This window comes from Salvia miltiorrhiza, chromosome 2, assembly GCF_028751815.1.
Source record: "Salvia miltiorrhiza cultivar Shanhuang (shh) chromosome 2, IMPLAD_Smil_shh, whole genome shotgun sequence".
Classification (NCBI taxonomy): Eukaryota; Viridiplantae; Streptophyta; class Magnoliopsida; order Lamiales; family Lamiaceae; genus Salvia; species Salvia miltiorrhiza.
The window spans coordinates 36,169,342-36,191,837 of NC_080388.1; the positions used below are offsets into that span (position 1 = coordinate 36,169,342).

Genomic DNA, 22,496 nt, shown 5'->3' on the forward strand with positions numbered 1-22,496 from the left:
GCTCCCCCAACTAAGATCCGCCCATGTATCTGAGATATTGAATGAAATTATTCATTTTAGTGTCACATTATAATATATATCAAAATCGATTCACATTGGTACCACCCACCATATAACTCTTTTATTCATTGAAGAGAAAGAATGAAAGAAAGAACGAAAAAAAAAAAAATCATTTTCTGTAATTTGATAAGTCGCTAGCTAGAAAGATTTATCTCTTTTAATTTCTTGGGTTTATTTTGTAATTTCGGGTTTTTCAGTCTACTTTTTTACCCATTAAATTGTGGAAGACGATAATAGAATTTGTTCTTAGTGATAAAGATGATAAATTACTTCCGTACTCAAAATGAAATTGTAAACGATATTCTAATGTAATAAACTTTAATACACATAATACGTGTCACCATATGTATATAAGTATAGCTATCCCTATATTAGGCATCATTTAAAGGGTAGTCTTCAATTTAATGCCAACATAATATATAGTCAAAATGCTCAATTCTCTGAATCGTACAGTGACATGGTATATTTTAAGAAATATACTTCCAATGTATATACTTATTTCTTAAAAATAAATATCTTTTTCAAAATGCTCAATATTTTGATGCGTGAAACTCCAATAACCCTAGAATATTTAGTAAGAACACAAGCAGATTAGAGAAATCAATCATGCTTCTGTATTCATGTTACATGAGAAATTGTATACGTAGACAATCTCAAAGATCAAGATCCTAAGATAGAATGAATATATGTTATTTTATTGGTGTTTGTAATAATTGTGTTTATTAGATCTCGATTATTGGTATTAAGTGCTCGTTTGGTTTAAGTAGATGAATGAAAATGGAATGGAATTAAATAAAGGAGTGGAATGGTAACAATAATCATTACTTTTATTAAGTGGTTGGTTTAATAATGTAAATGAATCATTACTTTTATTTTATTGGTTGTTTCCCCTCTATTTTGAAGGGTAACAAATTGGGTGATTGGGTTACCCTCATGTAAGGGTAATGGTTATTTCATTATTCAAATCAAACAACAAGCAATTGATTCAATTAATTGAATCCCTTTTCAACCTCTAAAAACACTCAACCAAACGTGGGCTAAGTATTAACTAAAGCTTTCATAAGGTTACATATATATCTAAAAATAACATTTTATTCAAAAAACACGCGTTTCACATATATATGATTTTGAATTTGAATTATGAGAATAAAGAGATGGTTTGGAATATAAACTCAAGCCTAGAGCAAAAAATAATTCAAACCATACAGTTGTATTTATTGAACATCACTTTCATGATCATGACTCATATGACTGATCATCTCTCAATGCTTGAATATTTGTGTGTGTGTGTGTGTGTCTCCAGAGAGAGAAAGGGGAGGGGGGCAAAAGAGTATGTGAAAAAGCACAAGTCACACAATAAAAAGAAAACCCTTTAATGAGTTTCTCCTCAAAAAAGAAAATTGAAGATCGATCATCTCCCATGTCTGATGCAGACAATTACAAGATGGGATCACAACAAGGGTTGCAGTTTTCCTTCTTAGCCGATCACACCTCTTTCATGTACAACCACCCGAAGCAGCAAAACCCTAGTGACACGATGAGCTTCTTTTACAACACTCCATCGCCATCACCTGCTTTTGACCCTTCTTGCTCATCATCTGAACCACCTCTTTTTGCTGTCAACAAGAATCTTGGAGAGAATCCCAATTCTTCGGAAGCCGCCGCTGTTGAAGAAGCTGATTCTTGCCCAAAACACTGTAAAGCTGGAGATTTGAAGCCTAAAAAAGTGTAGGTTCTATTCTATACTAGCTAATTCTTTAATTCTGCTGGAAATTTTGGTAAGATTCAATTAATTTACCTATATACATAGGTATAGTAGACTTTATCTTAATTTGATCTCAACTCATCCTTTGTTTTCTCAATTATCTTGTTGAAAGCAAAAATTTCTAGAATTTCGCCAAAATGTAACCATATTAAGGAGTAACTTTATTTATGAGCAGCAAGGAGAAAAAGGCAAGAGAAGCACGATTTGCCTTTGTGACTAAAAGCGAGGTAGACAATCTTGAAGATGGATATAGATGGCGAAAGTATGGCCAGAAAGCTGTCAAGAATAGCCCTTTTCCGAGGTAATCAATTCAAACTTGCAACGTTTTTTTAAATTTCATTACTAACATAACTTAAATTTGTATTTGCAATCATTTATATTTGAATCTATAGGAGCTACTACAAGTGCACTAGCCAAAAGTGTAGTGTGAAGAAGCTTATTGAGAGATCATATGAAGATTCGACAATGGTGATCACCACCTATTTGGGGAGACACAACCACCACAGCCCCGCCACTTTACGCGGCAGAGCCGCCGTGCTGCCGCCTCCCCTTCAGCCGCAATTCGGATTCCATAACTTCCCCGAAAACTACTTCACTTCTATTCACCCTAATTTTCCACAGCTCGAGATTAATCCCCAATTTCTGGCTGATCAATTCAACATGGATTCATCTTTTCTTCAACACCCATAGATCAATGGTGGATTCATGTTCATATATAAAAATATCATTGTATCATCTCTCTCTCCCTCTCTAATTAAACTTTACGAATTTGTACTTGTATCTATTTTTGCCTAATTATATGTGTTGGTGGATTTTAGGCACTATTTAATATTTATTGAAGCAACTTATTGGGGAGTTTGTGCATTGTTCTAGCTAGACTGTTTTACCAAAATGTGATTTCCCAAAACTGAAGAAATTAAGAGCATCATTCGGTTTGAAGGGAAATTAAATCACAATATATGATTGTTATTTCCAATTAGGGTACTTGAACGTTATTTACAGGAATTTCATGCTGGTCAATATCATCCAGGTTAGTATTCTTTTTCTTTCTCTTAATTAATTTAAAGAAATTGGAACTTTTTTTTTGTTTTTTTTCTGTGGAATTTAGGATCCTTTCTCTATATATGAAACGGATGATTCTTTTCTAGCAATTTTTAAATTGGGATTCAATTCTGTGATTTTTTGGAGTTTCATCAATTTAATTAGGTCATGAAAGATGGGCTAGCTAAACTGAATTTTAATGTAATTTAGGATGAGAATGAAACGTCGGTGATGTAATTCAATTATTTCATGTACTGAAATATTTAGCAAAAACCTTTTAGAATAGTAATAATAACACTCTTATATATATTACTTGCATGAGCTTTAATTGAGTTCCTTAATTAGTAAATGGAAATTAATATTGACATAAGGTCTCCGCCACAAAATCAGCTCAGGCCATTGACCGTTAATTTATTTATTGCTGACTTCTCGGTAATTAATTTGCTTAAATATATAGCTTAATTTCTTTCGGTGGTATTAATCATATATAATTAACTCGGTTTATAAATTGCTCTAAAAAATCTCCGTTTAACGATGATTCTTGCTCGATCCTTGATTATTATAGGTTGATCGAAATCTTTCTATTGACATTGATTTGGCGACTTAGTCAAAATTTAATTATTAAATACTGTATATGAGCTTGAATTTAACATCCCATAAGGTGTAACGTGTGTAGGAAGAAGTTCTTTGAATCTTAATTTTGCATGCGTTGAAACAATTAGTAATATAAGACCATAAAAGCATTCCAAAAAACGTGGCCGCTAATAATATTTTAATATCTCTATGTGTCTGCGGCGATGTCTATCATTCACTTTTACTTTGGTGGCCTTTTTGGTCCATAAAAGCATTCAAAAGCCATTTCTATGTGAAACTAGAAGTTATAAAAGAAAGAGTTTCAATTCTTGATTTGGATCGTTAATTGTAAAAACCAAAGGAATCGTTGCATCAAAACTACACATGCTAATCATTAAATTGGCTACTTTGTTGAGTGGAGGTGTTTTTCGTCAAATTTTAAATTTAAATTTTTTGAAATACTTTTTAGATCGAACTCGTGACATATAATACAGTAATATTTTTCAATATTTACCAAGAAGCTATAGTTTGTCCAAAACGCACTCTCGGATAGTGAATTTCTCTTGTGATAATAATCTAGACATTTTAATAAACAATAATGATGTTTGGACACTAGGTGTGCAATACACCTCCAAAAAACCGCCGGTTTTCCTACTAGTCCAAATGGGCCGATTTTTAGTGATTTATTGATTTACTAATTTATCCTTTATTAGATATATTGTTTTATTATTTTGTTTTTTTTTCTGTGTTATAATTTTTGAAATTTATGATTTTTTTTGTTTCCTAATTTTTCGGTTTTTTGTTTCCTTATATTTTCCAACTTTTAAAAAAAATTAATATTATTTATTTTTATTGATGATTAAATTATTTATTTATATTCTAAAATTGTGTTTTATTTTGTTTCCACTAATTTTATGATTCTCTTTAAAAAAAATGCTTTTTGTTTGTGTCCACATATTATTTTTTTATTGTTTCGAAAATATTTTTTTTCTGAATTTTTTGTATTTTTTGAAAATTATATATTCTTTTTTTTGTTTCCACATATTATTTTTTTATTGTTTCGAAAATATTATTTTTCTGAATGTTTTGTATTTTTCGAAAATTATATATTTTTTTATTTGTTTCCACTAATTTGGATATTCTCCTAAAAATAATCCAAGATTTGTTTCCACAAATTTAGAAATTCTCCTAAAATAATCTTCGATTTGTTTCCACTAATTTTGATATTATCCTAAAATAATCCTTGATTTGTTTCCACTAATTTAGAGATTTTTATTCTCCAATAAATAATCTTTGATTTGATTCCACTAATTTAGAGATTCTTATAAAATAATCCTAGATTTATGTCAACATTTATTTTATTTTTCGATTTTTATTTTTTATTTTGCGAATTATATGTTAATTTTATTTATTTCTACTAATTTAGAGATTCCTTTCAAAGTATTCCTAGATTTGTTTTTATTTTTATATTTTTTTCAAATATTTAATAAAAAAATTCGAAGATGATTTAAAAAAAAAGCGAAATACAAGAAAAAAAGTGCTTGGTGGATTTGAACATGAGACACCAATAATATGTGAGTTATACTTTGTCACCTTGTCCGGTAGTGGCAACCGCATTAGTGAAGCGTTATAAAGAAAAATAAAATTAATCATATGATGGGGCATCGATTGAAAAAATAAATAACATATACTTGGATTAAATGTATTATAATAATCCAGTAAATGCTATATAACAATAGGAAATAAATTATAATTAATTAATTAAAATAAATTAGTGAAGTTCAAAAAAAATTGTGAATACAATGTAATTTTGGTTGGAAAACTATATAACATATACTTTAAGAGAATGTATTATAATATTTTATTGAAGTCGAAATAATTAAATTCAACGTTCATCAGGTTTAATTACATAATTGAAATAAATTAGTGAAGTTGAAAGCAAAAATACAATATAATCAATCCTACGTAGAGATTTTACTCGGAAAACTATATAACATATACTTTATTAAAAGCGATATGATAATAAAAAAATGAACTACTATAGTGTGAGTAACGAAACAGAAAATTTTCAACTGAATCACGCGATGAGATCTTGCTCGAAAAACAATATTACATATACTTTATTGTAATATATTATAATAAAGTATTGTATTATATTACATGTTATATGGTTCTCCGAGCAAAATGCCATCGTATGATTCATTTTTTTTTCTTTCAAATTCACTAATTTATTTCAATTAATTAATTCATCTCTATTTCATTGAGTATAATTATTTCTTATTATTATATCGTGTTTAATACTATATTATAATTCATTGTATTCAAGTATATGTTATATAGATTCCGAGCAAAATCTCTACGTAGGATTGATTATACTTTAATAAGATTTCCTTCATTATATATATCTTATAAAATTTATTTTTATTACAACTTCACTAATTAATTAAACTTCATTTCATCGAGTATAACTATTTCGACTTCGTTACTCACACAATAGTGGTTCATTTTGTTATCATCATATCGATTACAATACTTCATTATAATATATTCAAATAAAGTATATGTTATATAGTTTTTCGAGCAAAATCCCATTGTATGATTCACTTGATTAATTTTTTTTTCCATTACTCACACTATAGTAGTTCATTTTCTTACTATTATATCGCTTTTAATAAAGTATATGTTATATAGCTTTCCGAGAAAAATCCCATCATATGATTCGTTTTTTATTAAAACTTCACTAATTTAATTCAATTAATTAATTCAACTTCATTTCATTGAGTATAATTATTTCGACTTCATTATTTACACTATAGTAGTTCATTTTTTTATTATCAAATCGACTTCAATACTATATTATAATACATTGTCTACAAGTATATGTTATATAGTTTTATAACGAATAGTTGAATCGACCTGCTATACATAGTCTTGCAAGTGAAATACATTCATATCAACCATTCCACCTCATTTTATTATATTTTTTCCTCAAAATCACTAATTTAATTTAAAATAATTAATAAATATTTATTTTATAACGAATAGTTGAATCGACTTGTAATACATAGTCTTGCGAGTGAAATACATTCATATCAACCATTTCACCTCATTTTATTATATTTTTCCTCAAAATCACTAATTTAACTTAAAATAATTAATAAATGTTTATTTTATAACGAATAAATAAAAAACAAAATTATTGGTAACAAATCAATAATTAAATTTAAAAACAAATAAATCAAAAACAAAACCGAACAAAAATTTAAAAAAAAATCGAATTATATAAATAATAAAATTTTCCAAAATAAAAACATAAAAATAAGGAAACAAAGTCTTCAAAAATAAAGGAAACAAACTAACCGAAAATAAAGGAAAAAAATGGCCGAAAAACACTAAAGATGTTGGCCGAAAAAAACTAATGATACTGGCCGAAAAAAATGAAATAATATGGCAGAAAAGAAAAGAAAGAAAATGGATGGAATAAATCAAGGATAAATCAGTAAATATACTAAATCCATAAAACCGGCTCACACTCTAAACAGGTAAAAAACCAGTTTTTTACCAGGTGTAACGTACACCTGGTGTTCAAATATCACTATTGTTTAATAAATTATTAGAATTTTAGACCCTTTGAGTGGCTACTATATCAGGTGGTGGTGTATATGGTTAAATGGTGTAATCAATTCAAATTTCATCAATGTTTTTTAGGTTAAGACTTTCATATACACTACCAAAAATAAAAATTGTTGAATAGTGACGGATATTAACAATGGGAGAAAATCCATCGTTAAAAAGGAGGGCCTACTGACAGATCGGCCTTTTTTCATTTTTTATTTTTTTTTCAAAATTTTGACATCGTTATTACACAAGCCTCCATAAATTAGTAATTTATTAAATTATTTTTAATATATATTGTACTCATCGTTAATCCATCAAGAATATTATTTTATTAAAAAGATAGTTTATTTTTTTATTACACTAGTCGTAATTAATCTGTTGAGAATATTAATTATACTACAAAAATATTTTACTTTTATTGTAACCGTTGAAAACCCGTCGGTTAGTTTATTAAAAAGTATAGTATAGTTTATTTTTTATTGTACTAGTCTTTCTTCTTTCTATAAATATTATTGTGAAACCATGACAAATATAGCGTTCTTCTTTCTGTAAATATTATAAATCTCACCTATATATATATTTGGTTTATATATATATCCTTGCAGAAATTTAGATTAATATAACCTAGGCGATGATTGCATTAATTAATTTACAATGATGTAATTAAGTTGATGAGAAATGTAGTGTGCTTCCTTTTTGTACGAGATGAAAACATTGTACGAGGAGCTTGATATTATTGACCTTAATCTAGTACTTGAGCTTATCTTCGAATGCAATATAATGTTGTATACACATAGTTCTTCAGTTTATCTTCGAATATGGCAATTAAATCGTGTCAATCAATCAGTCAACTTCTCATTTCCACTTAGGGTTGCTTTCGGGTCAAATGTTTCTAACATGAACCCATCCCAAATCGGCCGCTAAAATCCCACAAAAAATCTTTCAAAATAAAGTGATAAGAACAAGGAACAAAAAAAGAATACAAAGTATGCATATACATATTTCAAATTCATGCATGTCAATCTAATGTTGACCACGAAATTTGTATTGTAGATTTTATTTATACAAAAACAATTTTAATTTGAGTTAGAGTTAGTTATAATATCAATAAGAATATGTTGAATAGACACGACACAATATTCTTTAGGGTCTTTAACACACAATAACCCTCTTCCATCTTGTATCAACATGTCTTTCTTTAGCTAATATTCCCTCCATCCCACTTCAAATGGCCCAAAACTATAGGACGATCCTTCCTATAGTTTTGGGCCATTTGAAGTGGGACGGATGGACTATTTCATTTTTTATGGCTTTTCCTAAAATCATTATTACACAATTGACGAAAATAAACATCTTTGTCGTGTGTATGTGGAGATATGTCAAAATTCAGAAACGGGAATAGGTCAAAGAAAAGAAAATTTATGGGATCGTATTAACGATGTTTACAACCAGAAAAACTCAGTCCAAATATGTGTGATCGAAGTCCAAGATCACTTGAAACTCACATGTAAATTATTTTGAGTTCTGTTTCAAAATTCAAAGGGTGTATACAACAAGTGGAATATCTGAATCCAAGTGGTTGTTTAGAAAATGATATTGTAAGGAGTAGTTATGTATACATTTATTATTATTATTTATCTTACTAATTCTAACATTTTTATTCATTATGCAGTTCACTCGTGCAAAAGAATTGATGGTGCTAGACCCAAAATATAAGAAAGAGGCTTCAAGTTCGAGCATGTGTGGTCTATTATGAAAGATTTTCAAAAGTTTGATTGTCCTTCACAAAACTCTCAACATCAAAGGTCTTCAATCCAGTCAGAAACACTACCACAATCTCTTATCTCACCTGATGGGTTGTCTTCTTTTTCTATCAATTTAAGCGATGGTAGTGGCAGTGAATCTGGATCGTCACACCGTCCAGATGGTGTGAAAAATACAAAAAACAAAAGAAAAAAAGGTGAAGACATGTCTGATTTTTTTAAAGTAATTGAACAACGAAACAAAAGAATTGGAGATTTAATGGAGAACTCGTCAACCACAAAAGAGCAAATTTTGCAACTATAAATGTAGAAGATTGAAGCAAAAAAGCAAGTTATTGTATTCCAAATGTGGGAATCAGATAATAAAATTCTAATGATGGACACTGACAATATTTCTGGTCTCATTCGACGAGATTACTTCAAAAGTGAACAAACAAAAATCATTATTAAAAGACGACAACATTCAAGTCCATATGATGCTTTCAATATGTTTGGAGGAAAATTTTAAGATTTTAGAGGATCAGGAAGCGACATTGGAGGATCAGAAAGCGACTTTAGAGGATCTGGAAGTGATCTTGGACCTTACTAGAGTTTGTTAATATTATTAGTTTAATGTTATTGTATTTTTATGTTGTTGTAATTTTATGCCATTGTCTTTTTATAATGCAATTTATATTACTGTATTTTTATGTTGTAATTTTATGCTATTGTGTTTTTATAATGTAATTTATATTATTGCATTTTTAAATTTTATATTATATTTTTTAGATTTTGTATATATTATGCTATTTTAAAAATATAAATAATACACAGATTAATAAATTAAATCTAACTTATTAAATCAAACAAAATTAAGCATTTTTCTAAAAGTAAAAAAAAAGATAAATATAATAAAAGAATAAAAGGAAAAGAAAAAAATAAATAAACTTAGCGGGTGAACAGTGCCCGTCACATGAAGCAGTGCACTGTTCACACTTCACAGCCTCTATTTTGAAGTAGCGAGCAGAGGTCGGTTGAAGAAGGCTTCCATGCCAAAATATAGCGGTGGCTGCTATTTTAGAGGATCTATTGGAGTTGCTCTTACACTTTTAAAACTTACTATCTCCCTCCATGAAAAAGTATCCCAAGAAAGGATGACACGAATTTTAAGAAAAATTATACTACCTTCGTCCCATAAGAGTGAATCACATATGAGACGGCACATATTTTAAGAAAAAGTTGATAATTAATGTGTTGAGTATAAATGAGTGGTTGTGGTTGAATTGATTGTAGGGTTATGTAAAAATGAGTGGTTGTGGTTAAAAAGAAAAGGTTGGGTCATCTCCCAAAATGGAAGTGATACATTTTTATGTGACGGGCGAAAATGGAAAATGTGATACACTCTTATGGGACGGAAGGGGTATCATTTATTTAATGAGTAAAAAAAAGAGGTTCACAAATTAAGAAAAATAGAAAAAAAATTAATTAACTTAGTGAGTGGAGAAATGACCCACAAATTATTACTAAAAATAGATTAAAACATTTTTTATAGACGAACTAAAATAATGAATTAGGACATTTTTCGTGGACAAAGAGAGTACTAAAAATTTAATGTAAATTTATAATAATTATTTTATAAAAATAAAAATGTGAGAATGTATCTTTTTATACCAAAGCATAAAACATAGAAGTTTTTTACACTCATCCCCCAACGCACCTACACGATCCACCCTACTCGAGTAAGGGTGAGATCGTGTAGGGCGTTGCAGCTCTACCTCACTCGAGGGCTACACGATGCATCGTGTATGCCCGATAGACATGAAATTCGGCGCGTGTTTTACACGCGCCATATTAAAAAAAAAAATCAAAATTTGAAAAATTAGGCAGCTTTGACTACCTCGTTTTGGGTGCTTTTTGATCATTTGCATGTTTTTTTTTTTTTTTTTCTGTTTTCTCCTCTTTATCTACTATTTTCCTTCTTCTTCCTCACTTTCTTCCTTCAATTTCTATCTTCTTCCTCAATTTTTCCTTCAACTTTCTTCCTCCCTCTACAATTTCCATGGATCCACACTACCCAAACTACTATGATCTAAATTGGTGTCCCGATCTCTCCGGCGACTATCATCCCTCAATGGAAGGATGTAACTTGGGGGATGATCCTCTAACCGGCGAGGAGGAGCCACCGGCAGCCCATAGTGCCGCCAAATCGAAGAAAGGCAATCGGAGGAAGAAAATCGCCTACAAGGTCAAGCACGACAAGCAGGCGCTGGCGGAGGAAGAAAAGACTATCCGTCATACCTACACCCCTGACGAGACGGACCTCATCGTCCAAATTTGGACGGAGGAGACCAACGACGCCATCCGTGGTGCCGATCAAAAGAATGAGGCGTACTGGAGACGGATTATCGACCGTGTCAACCCCCTCATCGGCGCCAACCTCAAGCACCGCAAATTCAAGGGCACTTTGCCCGAGTGGCCCAAGATGTGCGGCTCTGGGAGAGTATTTGGGTGAAGACGCGCACCCGGTGGCCTTCCGGCCATTTTGACGATATGCTCCGGGACAAGGCCCAAATTCTCTTCAAAAGTCGGAGCCCAACTAATGCCGCCTTCAACTATTGGAACACATGGAAAGTTCTCCGTGTCAACCACAAGTTCAAGTCGATGTATCTCGAGAGAGACTTGCATTCCTCCAAGAGGACAAAGACTACAGAGTAGGGTGACTTCACCACCTTGGCGTCGGGCGAGAAGATCTCGTCATCCCGGTCGATTGGGAACAAGAAGGCGAAGGAGAAGGGAAAGGCAGCAAGCTCCGAGCAGCCATCGAAATACAAAGAGGCATTGGATCAGTTCGACCAAAATTTGAAAAAAATCACCGCCGAGTACGCCAAGAAGAACGAGCTGAAGGAGAAGGATCTCCTGCTCAAGAAGAAGGAGAACGCGCTCAAGGAGAAGGAGCTCGATATGCAACTCCTCAGCTTGGATACGACGCATATGAGCGATGCACAAAGGAGGGGACACGAGTACATGATTCAAGAAATGCTCAAGCGTCGTTGACCGATCTAGAGTTTTTTTATTTTTAAGTTTTTTTTTATGTAATTTTTAGGATTTTTATTTTAATGAAAATTTAATTATTAGTAAATTGTGTTATTTAAATTTGAGCAATTAAATTTAAATGAAAAATATAAAAATCAAAACTAAAAAAATCATGTAGGCTATCATGTAACCCTAATGCGGCCCCCTTACTCAATGTGGTCCCCCTTCATCAAGTAGGCTATCATGTAACCCCAATGCGGATGCTCTAAGAGTATAAGATTTTCATATCAAAATCAATAAAAAACTAGAACACCCCTAAATAAAAGAGTATAAGTTACGGCTTGCACACGATGGCAAGACACGATCGTGTAGCCACAGTGTGCACGTATATATACCTCTAATTGTGCACACGAAAGCTCAAGACACGATCGTGTAGCCACCGTGTACAACCATCACATGCACAATTATGGACCCCAATTGTGCACACGATGGCTATACACGGTGGCTACATACCATGTTTTGTCATCGTGCACAAGCCGTAACTTATACTCTTTTATTTTTTAAACTTATTAATATATAGTAAGGGTAATGTAGTAATTTAACACATTTTGGTATATTATAGATGAGTGTTAAAAACTTTTACCTTTTATTATGTGGTATTTAATCATGATGTCATATTATATTATATGTAAGCATTTAGGCTTTAAGCATATGTACTAACACGATAATAAACTTGTAAGAAAAATATTTAGAAGGTGTTTACTTTGCATGATTGATAAAATGAATGATTGAGTATTTTTATCATCAAAAGTAGGATTACTCCAATTCCATTCTTTTGATAGGATAAGAAACAAGCAAAACTAGCTTAAATAATAAAAATAATCAAAAACCCTGAGATATCTCAAAGTTTTAATATAATAAAATAAATAATAGATTAATCTTACTATTTTTATCTATCACTAATCCTTCAAACTAAACACCCCTAAAATTCTTTCTTCAAAAAAGGAACACAAGAAGGGATATCAATGTAGTAGTACTATAATTTAACATTTCATACTACGGTTTATCTTCTTGGAATAAGCAACATTTTACATACAAGCTTTATGGGATCGAAGTACTCACTTTTTATTTTCTTCAGTTCTAATTTCTATTTGTTTATATTTTTATTTTGTGACAGTAAGATAGAAGAGAATATATATATATATATGTAATATTGCCGAGGGCCAATAATTGATCCATTATACATTATTTCACTGCATAAAAGAAGGGATTGTTATTAAAAAATAGTCACCGTGTACATCCATCGTGTGCACAAGACATGGTCGTACATCTATCGTGTGCACAAAATTGACTACACGATCGTGTTTTGAGCCTTCGTGTGCACAATTAGTGGTATATATACATGCACACGGTGGCTACACGATCGTGTCTTGCCATCGTGTGCAAGCCGTAACTTATACTCTTTTATTTAGGGGTGTTTTAGTTTTTTTATATTGATTTTGGTATGAAAATATACTCTTATGGATGAGTGTAAAAAACTTAATGTTTTATGCTTTGGTATAAAAATATATATTCTCTAAAAAAATTAATGTATTTTTTTTTATTTCCAAGCTAGCTACCGAACGAGCCTGAAAAATTGACTTGGACTATAGACTGAACAATGTAGATAAGTTCAAGCTATATTTGAAATTTTGTAAATTCGGGCTAAAAAGTTCCATGAGTTCAAAGTTCGGATTATTTTTTAATAATAACCCAAAAAATAATATTAAAAGTGTAAGTTGAAATTATAAACCGAATTATAGTAAGTTCGTTTGTACCCGGCTTTAGTCGTGCGCTCCAAAACTTTCTATCTCAACTATGATGTTTTATTAAATTTCGTTTTCTTTTGAAAAAAGTTACTCCTTTCGTCCACTAAAAATTTGTCAAAATTTTCTTTTTATCCGTACACGAAAAATTTATCATTTTTATTCATAGTAGTAGGACTTACACCACTCCACTCACATTTTAATTGGGACTCCTACTCCACTAACAACTCTCATATTTTATTAAAATGAATATCGTCCACAGTATGATAATTTTTTCGTGGACAGAAGAACTAGTATTTTGATATTTTAGTAGGACATTTAAGACAATATTAACACTTTCTTTTCCTTTTCTATTTTTTTAATCATTTTAATCAATTTAGAAAGACTTTCGGTTGAGGCAAAGTATATATATCAAGTATGAGAGTGATTCAAATTTAGAAAGACTTTCGGTTGGTGGTCGACCTTGGAATATACATATATTGCAACGAAAATTTTGTCGCAAGATTTTTTAAATAGTTATGTTTTATTTTTATTTTTATTATACATCACTGCATATATTAATTCTAAATATTGCTACATAATACTCCCTCCATCCCAATTGAATAGGCCATAAGCTAGGCATTAGTACAGATATTAAAAAATGTTGCTTATAATAATAAGAGAGATAAAGTAATTTTTTTTAGGATATATTTGTCAAAAAGTAGGAGGAAGAAATGAATATATTCTTTTTCAAGTGAAAATGAAGATAATTATTTGTGGTTATAATGATATCTATATAATATATATATATATATAATATATGTAAAAGAGCTCATCTTGCTTTTTCTAGTATTGATGATTTGTTTTGGGAGTCAAACTTCCCGGCTTGGCTCTTAGTTTTGGTTAGTCAGGATTTAAGCTATTAATTTCCGTTTCCTTTAAAAAAAATATATATGTAAAAGAGAGTTTTTTTTTCCCTGAATCCCTCCTTTTATCTCTTTTTTTCTCTGCCAAATTTTCACTATTTTTCTCTCTATTTTCCTTCCAATTTCCTCTCTTTTTTCTTTTTTCTTTTATTTTAATTCTTTTCTAAACATTGTGAAATTTGGTTCATGAAAAAAAAATCAATATGCATTTTAAATTTAAGTTCGTGACAAAATCTTTAATGCTATGTTATAAAAATCATCAAAAATAAATTTTAAAAAAATTAATTATGAAAAATTTAAAATTTAAAATAGTTTGTTTTCTCTCTTTTCATTAAAATTTTACAACTTTTTTATTTATATTTGTATATGAAATATTTATTTATTTATTATGACGCGTAATACTCTATAATAATCAAATTTTCATTATCAAATAATTTAAATTAATTTAATAACTACAATTATTATATGAAACCATATTTTGATGAATTGAGTAATTGATGTGGGTTATTTTATTTTATTTTTAAAATATATTTTGCATTTGTTTATATTATGACCATGTTTAATATTTATATTTATTTATTTAAATGTATTGTTTCATTTTGATGTTTGTCGTGCGAGGCGTACTAATTTGATGTAAATAATGAGTTATATAAGGGTGTTCATAATATATATAGAATACAGTAATGTATTACTCGCAGTCAACCCATAGCAATATTAATCTTATAAATATATTGTTACATAATATACTACATAGTTTATGGTTTCCAAAACAAATAACGATCATGCATGTATACACATAAAATACGAATAATTTTCAATTCTTAAATCGTGAAGATTTATATGGATTCTCGTAATTCAGAGTTTAAATATCGTAGGTGGCGAAAATTTTGTTTTTTGAATTCATATTTTCCATACTGAATTTATATAATGTTTCATAGAACATTTATATAGAATTATATTGGCCATTAATTTCATGCTCACTTCTAAGCAAAACGTATGTTAACTTATTAGGTTGAGGAGTTGTGGAACTCGAACTGATTATATATTAAGTATTAACTACACTCTTATACTCCTATATTCTATTCTTTATTTCTGTGCAGAAGAAGAAAAAAAAAGGCTCAAATTTATTTTTCTAATTTATAAAAAAAATTAAGAGATTCCCTGAAAAGAAAGAGATTTTACACCAGGAATAATTAAATATTAATTGGGTCTTCCATGATATATATTGCTCAATCCAACAGCAAAATGAACAATAAAAACCTGGTTCATGTAAAGTTTGATATGAATGTTTTCATTGATAATATTAAACGCTTTCGGATATGATAATTCATCAACTCAATTTTACTAGATGGAGTCTCTTGAAAACCCCAATAAATATTTCATTCAATGGGTTTTAGTAAAATTCATTAAGTTCTGCATTCAATGAATTTTATTGGTTTTTTCTTGTAAGTGGACACTTTTACGCTAGTATTTTCAATATGGATTCCCTTTTGGCCCAATGTATTTTGAGTCCATATATACTCAAATTTTATATGAATCAATAATATTGCTATTCCCTTAATATTCATCAAACGTAACGAAATAAATGATATTTATTAGAGAATTTCAAATAGCTAAATATGTGGTATTTTGACCATGAGAATCTCAACCGTATTTTCCTTTGGTTATGAGGAAAAAAAAATAATAACACCACATAAAAACTAGCCCCATCAACATCATACAAGGAATAAATTAATGTCTTTCCAATATCCCCTTTCACATATCGAAAAATGCGATTCTAACTAAGGGAAAATAGCAAACCACATTAACAACATTCAAAGAGGTATTAAATTTTCATGACTCTTCATTTGTGTTCCACACATTAAACCTAGGTGCATATATATACATTTGAAAGTTACATATTGTTGTAACATCTCTAAAGAATTAAAATCCTCTACAAGATTTATAAAAAATGGCAATTTTCAACATTTCTTCACGAGTATTTCTCTTGCTCTCGTGCGTAGCCATTGTTGTTACTAGCCATAGCTTGCCGCCCAAATTCTTCAACGTTGCCCGCTATGGAGCCATCGGCGATGGCACGACTGACAACTCTCAGGTGCGATCGAGTTCGAGCTCGAGCTCAAGCTCAAGTTGAGCTTTTTCAGTAAAATTAATTGGTTGTACTTTATTTTATAGAAATGATTAATTTCTTGAATTGATTTTAGGCATTTCTTAAAGCATGGAAAGATGCATGTGCGTATAATGGAAGGAGTAGAGTTTGGATCCCAAATGGGAGATTCTTGGTAGGCTCAGTCTCATTTGAAGGCTCATGCAACGGCTCAATGGCGTTTCTGATCAAAGGGGCCCTCGTGGCCCCCACTGACCGCTCGTTCACCGACACGTGGATCGCCTTCCGGTACGTCACCGGCCTCACGGTGAAAGGCGGCGGCACCTTGGACGGCCAAGGCCAATCAGCTTGGCCTTACAATGACTGCAAACGCAACCCTCAATGCAAGCCTCTCCCTGTCGTCAGTCTCTCTCTCTCTCTCTCTCTCCCTCCCTCCCTCTTCATTTGTGTTCTTGATTAAGGGTTTATGTGCAGACATTGAGATTCGACTTTGTGAGAAACTCACGGGTCCAAAACATCGAATCCATCAACAGCAAGAGCTCCCATTTCAATATTTTCGCCTGCGAAAATATGATCATAAGCCATGTTAAACTGTCGGCGCCTTCCGACAGCCCCAACACCGACGGCATCCACATCGGCAGCTCCAGCAACATCAAGATATCCAACTCCGTCATCGGCACCGGAGATGACTGCGTGTCAATGGTATCCGGAAGCCAGTTCATCGAGGTAAACGACGTCGCTTGTGGGCCCGGCCACGGCATTAGCATCGGGAGCTTGGGGAGGGGCCATGAGCGTGAGTATGTGAAGGGGATAACTGTGAGGAACTGCAGTTTTATTGGCTCTGAAAATGGTGTGCGGATCAAAACCTGGTCACCCTCTTCATACAGCGTTGCTTCTGGTTTAGTTTTCGAAGATATTAATATGAAAAATTCGAAAAATCCAGTTGTTATTGATCAGTATTACTGCCCTTCACCTCATTGCTACTTGCAGGTAACCCGAATTGAATATTCTATTTGCGTTATTGTTTTAATGTTGAAAATTTGTGAAAGATAATTTATTTATTGATGATGTAGGGGCATTCGAGCTCGGCCGTCCAAATACAAGATGTGACGTTCAAGAATATCTACGGGGTGTCGAGCACAGAGGTGGCGTTGAAATTGCAGTGCAGCGAGGCGATGCCGTGCAAGAATGTGAAGCTCATCGACATAGACTTGGCCTACGACGGCCCGGGGAGACGGGCCACGTCGCTCTGCTCGCATGTCATCGGCTCCTCTTATGGCAAACTCGTACCTGCTGGATGTGTATAGTTTTCTCAGTTGCTAGAATTTTCTCAAATGTATCTATTTGCAATTTGGTTTTTTCATACAAGTCTTTGAATTGGTTGGCTCCTTCATATCTTCGCTTCAGAATGTTTTACATTTACAAAAAGACTCAATATGGATGAATGGATAAAAGGAAATTGAGATTCCCACATCGGTTTTGAGAGAAAGAGCAGAGAGAGAGTGGGAATATAAAAGAGGTGCGGGTGGAACTGAGAAACATACTTACCTGGACGGGGTCGATGGGCGATCCATAAGGCCCATGGCCTAGGTTGGCGATCTTCATTGCACTCTGAAGGGGCGCCAGCCTAAGGTCGGCCCAAGTGGTCGAGCCTACGTCATAATTTGTGCTAGCGGGGGCCTGCGTTCGCGCGGCCCCTACCCAATTCTTAGTTCAGTATTTTTGTATGGTGTTGGGCTTCGGCCCGCCTTAAATGTTTTAAATAGTTGGCCTTTAGACGTTTTTGTCTTACCTAAGAATCTTTATTTCTTGTAATGCTTCTTGGCATTTCTCAATCAAATAAGTTTAGTTTGGTAAGTGACTTGACATATTTTCGAAGGAGATAAATAATACTTAAAAATTATCTACAAAGTGTCCGGAGTTGTTCTCCTCATTTAGGCAGAAATAACAAATAAGTATTTATATACCTAATAAAGTCATGAACTATGAGACGGTGAAGTTGCAACTAATTTGAAACAACTAGTGTTGTTTAGCTTTGAAATGACGATTCATTAGGTGTAGAATAACATTACTCTTTATATATATACGCACATGTACATATATATATACATATATTGATTATGTAGTAATCTATATACATCACCAAAATAGTGCCAACTATGCACAGAGCAAAACGCATTTAGTCAAGGAGAACAAAATTGGCAGCATCAACAAAGATCTCTGCAGCAGCCGAAGATGTTTTGGAACTCTTTCTTACTTGAGCATGAGATTCAGCTTCCTGCTGAAACATCTTCACCAGTTTTTGAAGCTCCAATTTCCTTACCGCCATCTCTTCAATCACCGGCCGTTTCAGTCCCAGATAGATCAGTCCGATTCCTATCAGCACCGCCCCTAACAAGATGAGAGCACCAGAGAACACGGCAAATGCATAAGGGGCATCTCCAGATCCTGGCATACCATCCACATTTATCCCCCACAGCCCGGTGATGATGCTGAGAATGAGGCCGCAACCTCCAAACACTCCAAGGTTATGTTGCACGTGGAGGCTCTGATCCTGAAAAATCCGATCGTGGTAGACAATTTTGAAACTTGATTGAAAGAGCAATGCAATAAAAGATTTTGCAATGACGCATAAATTTATTCAGTTGTGGACTATTGTCTATCTGCAGGGTTCATATAGAGTTCACAGAAGATTCTAGAACCTGCAAATATGCGCGAACAGTGCTCTGCATGACATCTTGTATTGTAAACAAACGACCACGAACTGCGTCTTGCTCCTGAATCATTTGCCTAGTGCTCTTTTTCATGCCTGCGAGCAAAGTTCTTGCAAAATTGCCACGTAGGTGTTGGAGAAGCTCGAACAATATTTCCTCCCTCGCGTGCAAAGCCCATTTTACTCTGATTACCTGTTAAGGTTATTTGGTCATCAGTTTAGATCAAATATTTACTCTGATTACCTGTTAAGGTTATTCGTGTTGCCTGCAGCATACCTGTGTCGAAAGTCTTCGAATTTCTTGGTTCAGAATTATACTGAACATATGAATGTCTTCATGAGTTCTCCTGTTGAGAATGACAGCATTTCTTCTTACCGAAAGTAGTTTCTTTCAAAGTAAAGCAAAATCTTACTGCACTATGGAGTGGAGATATTACCTATTCATGAACTTCAATTCAATCTCATCCGCTGCCCCGAAAATGTATTTGCGGAACAATCTAGAAAGATCAACACATATTGGAATCATCAAAGCTAGACATTTAACGCGTTAACCTCTAAGCCATATACAATTGAGGTATGAGAGGAGTGTGTGATGATAAAATTATTAGAGATGTGTTATGCAGCGAATGCAACTAATATTAAGAGTGAAGATCGATAATATTTTTTGGCAACAAGGAGAAAGCATTGACCTATCATCCCAACGAGCAAGACGACAAGCAAGAAGGGCTATCACCTCATGACTCGTTTGTGGTATATTACTACCTCCGGCGGCTAGGAGTTCCTGATTCAACAATAGCATTAACCACGAGATCCAAAAGATGATTTGGAGAAAGGTTAAGTTATAAACAGTCTCAAATGAAACATCGATAGACCTGAACTTCGGAAACACCTAACACGTTAATGTTTGAAGATGAGCCTTTGACATGCAATGCAGTCAACAAGAAGTTTTGTGCTTGCCAAGATCGCATGACAACCGGGATGTCATCTTCTTCTGCATAAGGATCTCCGACTGACTGCCCTAACAGCTCAAACAGCAGCCCTCCGGCAACTCTGACTGGAACCTATTAATTCGTCAAGGTAAGTTTCTCGATCATTTAGTACTTACTACATGAGAAACATAACAAATTTACAAAATAAAAAACGAACTGTGTAAGTAAGCCAATATTACCTCGTATAACAGGTGCTTCATTCGCTCGCTTATCAGCTTGCTTTCATCTCTCAATGCAGTGCTAATTGCAGGATGCAACCATTCAGCGTTGCTCAACCATGAACTGATGAAAGGGCTGCCAGCATCTACGTGGCACCACCAGGTGGGGCCCACTGGACGTTCCCAGTAAGGAGCTGCGACGTCTGCTACAGCCACGCCGTCCTCATCATCTAGCTCAACGAATTGAGATGCCCAAACAGCATCAACTTGCACCATCTGAACCAGCTGAGATATCCTGTTCCACCCGATTGGTATCCAGTAATTTCCTAGGGATCTCTCACGCGGATGAGAACATCCTAGATGATGCTTGTAGCTCTGGGATTGCCCGTCTAGAGTGTCAACATCATAAGCTTCCAAATCTCCATTCTGTGACTTCTCTACGGCACTAGTGTGCGCAGACTCAACTTTCAAGCCGGTCCCCGAATAATGAGGTTTTCTATTACCTCGAACAAATTCAAAAGCACATATTAGCCCATCCGTCCATAAGTCATCACCCAACGTAACATCCCTACACGACAGCTGTTTGTGACTTTCTTGTTTCTTCTGATCATTGCTCATTGCTGTGACATTACCCTTAACGTGATGAATTTATGAGGCCCAACATCTGAAAGTAAATTGCAGAGAATGAAAATTGCAGGCATCATAATTCATGAACAGAAACAGGAAGCAGACATCATCGTAAAAAAGGTTGCTTTGTCCATTTATGATGCAAATCTTTCAGCACAAGACAGAAAACCTTAGGCATTGAAGATGTGATCGATCCAACAGTTAGGCATACATATTCCATAAACATGAACTTATCACAACTTACATTATTACAGCATATCCAGATTAAGTAAAATTTCAATAAGACATGAATCCATATAATGATCAAAGAACTGTCATCATCATCCCTTATTCCACCCCTTACTTTGCATGATTGATAAGATATATGATTGAATATTTTTATCCTAAAAAGTAGGATTTTCCATCTCACTCTTTCAATGGGATATGAATCAAGCAAAACTAGCTTAAATGATAAAAATAATCAAGGGCCTTAAAATATCCCAAAGTTTCAAGCCATCTAAGTAAACAAGAGATTAGCCTTACTCTTTTTATCTATCAAGGCTAATCCTCAAATTAAACGCTCCCTACATAAATAAGCCGTGATGGTTTAGCTATCATAGGACCTAAATTCGCCTCAGCTTCGCTGTATTTACCCTACACTTTTCAAGGCGACATCAATAGAGGCAACAAGGATCGAAGATGGCACTCACTCCCGCCTTCCCTTCCCTAGATAAGACTTCCACAATTACTTCCTTTTCATCAATAACCAACCAATATGCAAGCAAAATTTCATCTACTAAACGAGTATACACACTTTCATCTACTAAACGAATATACAAGCAAAATTTCAAATTGAAAGATTAAATTTTTCAATGAATGCATAACATTTGGATATAGCTCAAGCTATTTTGCAGGGATATTCTATAACATAAATTATATAAAAACAGGGATGAACTCAATCATCGATCAAGATTCAAAACATCACAACGCAATCATCAATTACAATATGCAATATCAAGAATCGAAATATTACCATTTATGCTGTGTCTTGGGTTCATAAAAATTAGTTAACACATGAGCAATATGAGACAGTATAGTAACAAAGACAGCTTCCTCTTCTTTTTTCGGATATAAACTGTATCTTGTTTTGTATAGCTCAAGAAATGGGGATGGAGAGTTCACCAGAAATTGGAGGAATTTGTTGAAGAAATCAGTAATCTTTCATACGAATTTTGTGTTTTTTGGCAATTATTGTGATGTAATGCTTATGTTTGGGAATTTGGAAGTGGGTAAGGTAGTTATTCCTTGGAGTATTCGAGATCACAATTGATTCTCAAGGGTTAGGATTGTGCCTCATGGCCCTCACCAAGATAATATCAGT

At 33.0% G+C, this 22,496-nt stretch overlaps 3 protein-coding genes and 1 non-coding gene across 7 annotated transcripts; 3 read left to right on the forward strand and 1 right to left on the reverse strand.

Annotated features, from left to right (window-relative positions):
- Positions 1-1,256: 1,256 nt before the first annotated feature.
- On the forward strand, positions 1,257-2,683 carry LOC131012215 (WRKY transcription factor 71-like). The gene is made up of 3 exons (XM_057940119.1): positions 1,257-1,788; positions 2,001-2,126; positions 2,218-2,683. The coding sequence occupies exons 1-3, from the start codon at positions 1,436-1,438 to the stop codon at positions 2,513-2,515; spliced, it is 777 nt and encodes a 258-aa protein (XP_057796102.1). The 5' UTR covers positions 1,257-1,435; the 3' UTR covers positions 2,516-2,683.
- A 13,663-nt stretch (positions 2,684-16,346) lies between these two features.
- Positions 16,347-18,440, forward strand: LOC131012216 (exopolygalacturonase-like). Its single transcript, XM_057940120.1, has 4 exons — positions 16,347-16,637; positions 16,747-17,049; positions 17,124-17,639; positions 17,723-18,440. The coding sequence occupies exons 1-4, from the start codon at positions 16,494-16,496 to the stop codon at positions 17,954-17,956; spliced, it is 1,197 nt and encodes a 398-aa protein (XP_057796103.1). The 5' UTR covers positions 16,347-16,493; the 3' UTR covers positions 17,957-18,440.
- On the forward strand, positions 18,190-18,350 carry LOC131013726 (U1 spliceosomal RNA). The gene has a single exon (XR_009097813.1). It is a non-coding gene; the product is annotated as a U1 spliceosomal RNA (small nuclear RNA).
- A 267-nt stretch (positions 18,441-18,707) lies between the features above and the next one.
- On the reverse strand, positions 18,708-22,496 carry LOC131012218 (uncharacterized). Of its 4 annotated transcripts, none has more exons than XM_057940122.1 (9): positions 22,149-22,491; positions 21,659-21,841; positions 20,531-21,173; positions 20,235-20,423; positions 20,052-20,143; positions 19,800-19,859; positions 19,640-19,709; positions 19,352-19,555; positions 18,708-19,203 (listed from the first exon to the last, which is right to left on the reverse strand). In XM_057940122.1, exons 3-9 carry the CDS (start codon positions 21,125-21,127, stop codon positions 18,829-18,831), a joined length of 1,587 nt encoding a protein of 528 aa, XP_057796105.1. In that variant the 5' UTR covers positions 21,128-21,173; positions 21,659-21,841; positions 22,149-22,491; the 3' UTR covers positions 18,708-18,828. The 4 variants fall into 4 exon arrangements, with proteins under 4 accessions (XP_057796105.1, XP_057796106.1, XP_057796104.1 ...); XM_057940123.1 differs by having other exon boundaries at positions 21,769-21,841; positions 22,149-22,481; XM_057940121.1 differs by lacking the exon at positions 21,659-21,841 and having other exon boundaries at positions 22,149-22,496.